Source organism: Pseudorasbora parva, chromosome 8 (genome assembly GCF_024679245.1).
Source record: "Pseudorasbora parva isolate DD20220531a chromosome 8, ASM2467924v1, whole genome shotgun sequence".
NCBI classification, from domain to species: domain Eukaryota; kingdom Metazoa; phylum Chordata; class Actinopteri; order Cypriniformes; family Gobionidae; genus Pseudorasbora; species Pseudorasbora parva.
This window is the reverse complement of record NC_090179.1, coordinates 44,191,309-44,198,808: the sequence shown is the minus strand read 5'-3', so window position 1 is coordinate 44,198,808 and position 7,500 is coordinate 44,191,309. Positions and strand designations below refer to the sequence as shown.

The following is a 7,500-nucleotide window of genomic DNA, read 5'->3' as shown; positions in this document are numbered from 1 at the left end:
GACTCATTGTCTAATCACACTGCCTAAAGTGAATGCTTTTTTTTGCACACGTTCTTTTCCTTTCAAAGTTGATAATTTGACTCTCACTGAATTAAACATCTCAATAGTGTGAGAGTGTGTGTGTGTGTTATTAGTGTAGTTTTAGGGCTGAGAGAGAGTTAAATACACCTGCAGTCTGAGGAGCTTTGCACGCTACTGTGTACGAAACAGGATTACAACACGATCCTTCTCAATGGGATAACAGCACTGAAAATGTGTGTGTGTGTGTGTGTGTGTGTGTGTGTGTGTGTGTGTGTGTGTGTGTGTGTGTGTGTGTGTGTGTGTGTGTGTGTGTGTGTGTGTGTGTGTGTGTGTGTGTGTGTGTGTGTGTGTGTGTGTGTGTGCGGATCCTTTGTGGACCCGTTTCAGCTCGGCTGTAATTAGGATCTGTGAAATGCATTAGATATGTTCATAATGATGTTCATTTTACACTGCATGGTGTACTATATCCCAGAATGCAATGAACTCAACCTGACTGGCAAAAAAAAAGATTAAATGGCTTTTTAGCTCTTATGGTTATGGCTTGATAGCTCTTTAAAGCTCCACTGTGTGATATTTTCCCCCATCTAGTGGTGTAAAGGTTTATGACCATCCAGTGAATATTAGTTTCTGTTCCTCTCAATTCTGATTTCGTTTTAACTCCTACGGTGGCCGATTTAGTCCAAGATTAACATGGCTTCCAGTTCGACCTCGTCCATGAGTGCCATCGAGTGTTAAACCGCGAAAGGCGAAGCTTGAATTTACGGGTATGTCCCTCTTTGGCTAATGTACTTGATGGAGGGGCAACATGGCGACCGGCATTCGAACCCCTCACCCGTATGTATTTTCAATGGCATATTATAAACGTACGAGAATACTTTATTACCTGAAAGAAGTAAATATACATTAATGAGCACATATATTTTTGAAAGAACGAAGTGTTTTTAGCTAAGACTAAACTAAAAAAGTTACACAGTGTAGCTTTAACTTTCACTGATCACATAATGAATCTTCAGAAAAAAAGTTAAATCAAGGCTTGGTTTCTTATATCGAAATAGATCTGCGTTTACTCAGTCATCCGAAAAATATCTTGTTGAAACTACAGTCTTACCGCTATTTGACTACGGAGACATAGTTTAGTTTATAGAAATGCTCGTAAAGGGACTCTTGAACAATTAGATGTATTAGATGTGGATTTATTAGCAATGCACCTTAAAAACACATCACTGTGAGCTTTATTCCCTTTTAAATTGATCATCAGTACACATCAGACGGGAAATACATTTGGTATGTTTTCATTTATAAAGTCCTGTTTATTAGGTTTATCCTGTTATCCTGTTTATTTAGATTTATTACCAAAATATCTTAAAGAATCGCTTCAACCTAGTATTAGTAAATATACAACCAGATCATCTCATCAAATTCTTTAACTATCCCAAAAAAGAAAACCGCTTATGGTCGTTCATCTTTTTGTTTGGCTGCTCCTAATGAATGGAATTTGGTACAAAAGTCACTGAAATTGGAATCATATATTTCACTCTCCGCATTCAAAAAACTATTACCCTCTTACACTCCAGGGCCATTTTTTGGGATTTCCACCTGGATTTGGCCGACCCAAATTGAAAAGCCTCCCATACACACATACAGTGGTCTAAGTTTTGGTGTCATTTTACAGGAAACCCTTTGAAGTTACATAAAACACTGCTAAAAGTCATAAACATCTGAGTATATGTTGTCTAAGCTGTAATCCCCCAAAAAATAGGCGCTTTTGGATTTTTTTAATATAAATTCATTTTTGAAAGTGTGTAACTCACCGCCCTGCATGCTCTAGGACCCTGCAGACACTTTGGGCTGCTTCCACTGAATTACAGAAAATAGTGGAAAAAAGATTTATTCAAATGGATCTGAAGGAATGACCCCCCTTACCCCCCCCCCCTTACCCTGTTACCCTATTCCACCACCCCCTCCCACCACCATATACAGTGATATAAATGCAAGATCCCAGTGTCATTAAATTAATTATACGTGCTGGAAGCAGCCCAAAGTGTCTGCAGGGTCCTAGAGCACACAGGGCCTGAGTTACACACTTTCAAAAATTAATTTATATAAAAAAATCAAAAAGCGGCTAATTTTTTGGGGGGTTATAACAGCTTACACAACATATACTTACATGTTTATGACTTTTAGCAGTGTTTTATGTAACTTTAAAGGGTTTCCTGTAAAATGACACCAAAACTTAGACCACTGTATGTGTGTATGGGAGGCTTTTCAATTTGGGTCGGGCCAAATCCAGGCGGAAATGGCACCTGAGTAATTTAGTGTAAATACATTACTTTGTGTAAAACAAATGCCAAAGTGATGCATATCTCCAGAAAGTAGAGACTCTAAGCTTTCAAATGAGGTCAGAGCTCCACCACAGACATTTAAAATGGAAAGTAAATACATGACAATGTCATTCCCGTCCCTGTGCAGGGTCCTCGGAGTTTATTACTGAATGTAAATGTTTTATATATGTACTGTAGAATATGTTTGTATGTCTTTCAGGAGATCTAATTCTCCTGCCAGGCTGTTGTTGAAAATAAGAACTTGTTCTTAAGTAACTTGCCTGGTTAAATAAAGGTTAAATGAATTAAAAATACAAAATAACTACATGCACATAATTAAGTCATGTGGGGCTCAATTGAGTATATTGCATTCAAATGTTTATTGTGGCATAATGTCCACCAACTTGAGTGTATAATGTGCAGATTGTTGCCATAAGTATGCTAGTATTCCACAGTCTTCATCTTTTGTGCAGCTGGTGAGGCTCTGTCTTCGTCCCTTGTGATTGGCCGGATGATAATCATGTGATATTGTGTTAACGAGGCTTGGGAAACATGAGCCAGTTCATCTCCCACCAGTTAGTGGCAATGTGCTGTTCGTTCAGATGCTAATCCAATCGAATTCATGAATGAGGATGTTCTTTTTAAAACAAACAATACAGTATTAAATACACACCTGGTAAAATCATGTTTTTATAGATGATCATTTTGATTGCCGTTCATAATGAGCATGAGTTGACGTAACACGCACAGCCCTCTGAGGACGTAACCCAGTTTTAGACGTGTAATGTGTTTAGCTCATGCGAACACCAGCCGTGGTTGTGGATCACTGGACGGGGTGATTGTGTTTGACCTAATCACACCATCAAAACAGGATGTGGCCTTCCTCTTCTTTACCCAGATGCCATTTACAAGACTGGTGCATTCAATGTCATAGTCAAGGTTGAATCCCTGTTTTATTTAGATTTTTACAGTTCAGTATGCACATTTACAGTTCAGTATGCACATTTACAGTATGCACATTTACAGTTCAGTATGCACATTTACAGTATGCACATTTACAGTTCAGTATGCACATTTACAGTATGCACATTTACAGTTCAGTATGCACATTTACAGTATGCACATTTACAGTTCAGTATGCACATTTACAGTTCAGTATGCACATTTACAGTATGCACATTTACAGTTCAGTATGCACATTTACAGTTCAGTATGCACATTTACAGTTCAGTATGCACATTTACAGTATGCACATTTACAGTTCAGTATGCACATTTACAGTTCAGTATGCACATTTACAGTATGCACATTTACAGTTCAGTATGCGCATTTACAGTATGCACATTTACAGTTCAGTATGCACATTTACAGTTCAGTATGCACATTTACAGTATGCACATTTACAGTTCAGTATGCAAATTTACAGTATGCACATTTAAAGTTCAGTATGCACATTTACAGTTCAGTATGCACATTTACAGTATGCACATTTACAGTTCAGTATGCACATTTACAGTTCAGTATGCACATTTACAGTTCAGTATGCACATTTACAGTTCAGTATGCACATTTACAGTATGCACATTTACAGTTCAGTATGCACATTTACAGTATGCACATTTACAGTTCAGTATGCACATTTACAGTTCAGTATGCACATTTACAGTTCAGTATGCACATTTACAGTTCAGTATGCACATTTACAGTATGCACATTTACAGTTCAGTATGCACATTTACAGTTCAGTATGCACATTTACAGTATGCACATTTACAGTTCAGTATGCACATTTACAGTATGCACATTTACAGTTCAGTATGCACATTTACAGTTCAGTATGCACATTTACAGTATGCACATTTACAGTTCAGTATGCACATTTACAGTTCAGTATGCACATTTACAGTATGCACATTTACAGTTCAGTATGCACATTTACAGTTCAGTATGCACATTTACAGTTCAGTATGCACATTTACAGTTCAGTATGCACATTTACAGTTCAGTATGCACATTTACAGTATGCACATTTACAGTTCAGTATGCACATTTACAGTATGCACATTTACAGTTCAGTATGCACATTTACAGTATGCACATTTACAGTTCAGTATGCACATTTACAGTATGCACATTTACAGTTCAGAATGCACATTTACAGTTCAGTATGCACATTTACAGTTCAGTATGCACATTTACAGTATGCACATTTACAGTTCAGAATACACATTTACAGTTCAGTATGCACATTTACAGTTCAGAATGCACATTTACAGTTCAGTATGCACATTTACAGTTCAGTATGCACATTTACAGTTCAGAATGCACATTTACAGTTCAGTATGCACATTTACAGTTCAGAATGCACATTTACAGTTCAGTATGCACATTTACAGTATGCACATTTACAGTTCAGTATGCACATTTACAGTTCAGTATGCACATTTACAGTATGCACATTTACAGTTCAGTATGCACATTTACAGTTCAGTATGCACATTTACAGTTCAGTATGCACATTTACAGTTCAGAATGCACATTTACAGTTCAGTATGCACATTTACAGTTCAGTATGCACATTTACAGTTCAGTATGCACATTTACAGTTCAGTATGCACATTTACAGTTCAGTATGCAAATTTACAGTATGCACATTTACAGTTCAGTATGCACATTTACAGTTCAGTATGCACATTTACAGTATGCACATTTACAGTTCAGTATGCACATTTACAGTATGCACATTTACAGTTCAGTATGCACATTATACAGTTCAGTATGCACATTTACAGTATGCACATTTACAGTATGCATATTATACAGTATGCACATTTACAGTATGCACATTATACAGTTCAGTATGCACATTTACAGTTCAGTATGCACATTTACAGTCTGCACATTTACAGTTCAGTATGCACATTTACAGTATGCACATTTACAGTATGCACATTTACAGTTCAGTATGCACATTTACAGTATGCACATTTACAGTTCAGTATGCACATTTACAGTTCAGTATGCACATTTACAGTTCAAAACTGACTGTATTGACCGGAATACTCACCAAGACTTGTGTGTGTGTGTGTTTATTGCGTTTAAGCGCAATAAGCGCTGAGAGAAGAGAGCGAGAGAAAGCACAGCTTGTATCGCTGTATCGATACTACAGAACAAATAACAACGTTTCACACTAAAGAAAGATGAACATAGAAAAGAGCATCAGAGGTTTTTTGAGTGTTCTTTGCCATGCAGTTCTTTGACTGGTTGTGTGTGTTTTTCCCGCAGTGTGTGTGCGTGCACTGGAAGTGACGGTGAGCCAGAGCAGCGTCCAGGTGGCCAGAGGTCAGGCGGCCATCTTGCCCTGTACATTCACCACAAGCGCCGCACTCAATAACCTCTACATCATATGGATGGTAACGCCACTGGCCAACGCCAACCAGCCGGAGCAGGTGAGGAGCAACTACACACACTCAACACACACACTGATCTCAACACACATGTATTAACGGCCAGTGAAGTAATATTCAGCGGAAACCTTGATTATGTCTATAAAGATTAACCCTCCCAATGCATTCTCAATCTTTTGCTGCTTCACAACGTAATATTTTTCAACTAAACCCAGATTGTGTTAATAATGTCTTAGCAAACATTTAAATGTCAAAATGAACAGCCCTGACCCGTCGAGGAATGGACTCCACTCCTGAAGGTGTGCTGTGGTATCTGGCACCCAAGATGTTAGCAGCAGATCGTTTAAGTCCTGTAAGTTGCGAGGTGGGGACTTGTTTGTTCAGCTCATCCCACAGATGCTCGATTGGATTGAGATCTGGGGAATCTGGAGGCCGAGTCAACGCCTCAGACTGGTTGTTGTGCTCCTCAAACCATTCCTGAAGCATTTGTGCTTTGTGTCAGGAGCATTATCCTGCTGGAAGAGCCACAACCACCAGAATACCGTTTCCATCAAAGGCTGAACACGGTCTCAGCAATGCTTAGGTAGGTGGAGCGTGTCAAAGTAACATCCACATGGATGGAGGACCCAAGGTTTCCCAGCAGAACATTGGCCAAAGCATCACACTGCCTCCGCCGGCTCGCCTTCTTCCCATAGTGCATCCTGGGGCCATGTGTTCCCCAGGTAAGCCACACACACACACACACACACGGCCATCCACGTGATGTAAAAGAAAACGTGATTCCTCAGACCAGGCCACCTTCTTCCATTGCTCCGTGGTCCAGTTCTGATGCTCACGGGCCACTGTTGGTGCTTTCGGCGGGGTCAGGGGTCAGCATGGGCACTCTGACTGGTCAGCGGCTATGCCGCCCCATACGCAACAAACTGAGATGCTCTGACCCAGTCGTCTAGCCATCACACGACTCTTGTCAAACTCGCTCAAATCCTTACGCTTGCCCATTTTTCCTGCTTCTAACACATCAACTTTGAGGACAAAATGTTCACTTGCTGCCTAATATATCCCACCCACTAACAGGAGCCGTGATGAAGAGATCATCAGTGATATTCACCTGTCAGGTTTTTATTTTTATGTATCGAATGCATTGGGAGGGTTGATTGGATAATGGAAACTAAGCTATGATGTTATTGGTTAGGACGTTTTTTTTAAGCAAAATAATATTTTTAACACATTCTGCTGCTTGAATGCAAGTTATTAGGAGGCTCTCCATCATGCATCAGGTACAGATGCTACAGAACGAGAGCCTCTGATCATAATCACTAAACATGTTTTCAGCAGAGACACATTCATTGGTTTTATTCGTTCTGCGTCTTGCGGTGTTGATCGAGTGTTAAACACAGTGTCTCACATTTCATGGTTTCCATATTTAGTACTTTCCCCCCTCTCAAGTCTCTCTTTTTCAAGTGTGTGTGACTCCAGACTTCCTGTTGAGATTTTGCACCTTCCCTTGTTCATTAGCGACCGAGAAATCTGAAGAGGAAAGGCAGAAATCAGGAGCGTGTGGGTCAGACGCTGGTGATTCATTTACTCTAAACGTGACCGTCATCTGACTGTGTGTGCAGTTCAACTCCGTTAATACACTGTTAAATACACACACTCACATATACACACAAACACTCTCTCACATACACACACTCACATATACACACACACTTGTATATAATCACACACACACACTCACACATACACACACA

At 39.5% G+C, this 7,500-nt stretch overlaps 2 protein-coding genes across 2 annotated transcripts in view; both read left to right on the top strand.

Annotated features, from left to right (window-relative positions):
- Positions 1–7,500, top strand: part of LOC137084878 (complement C1q and tumor necrosis factor-related protein 9) — a 367,307-nt gene that overhangs the window by 88,799 nt on the left and 271,008 nt on the right. The gene's annotated exons all lie outside the window — the stretch shown is intronic.
- The window catches only part of igsf11 (immunoglobulin superfamily member 11), a 142,569-nt gene that overhangs the window by 115,418 nt on the left and 19,651 nt on the right, over positions 1–7,500 (top strand). Inside the window, exon 3 of the mRNA XM_067451421.1 lies at positions 5,628–5,791. Coding sequence (XP_067307522.1) covers positions 5,628–5,791 — 164 coding nt within the window. The remainder of the gene's footprint in view (positions 1–5,627; positions 5,792–7,500) is intronic.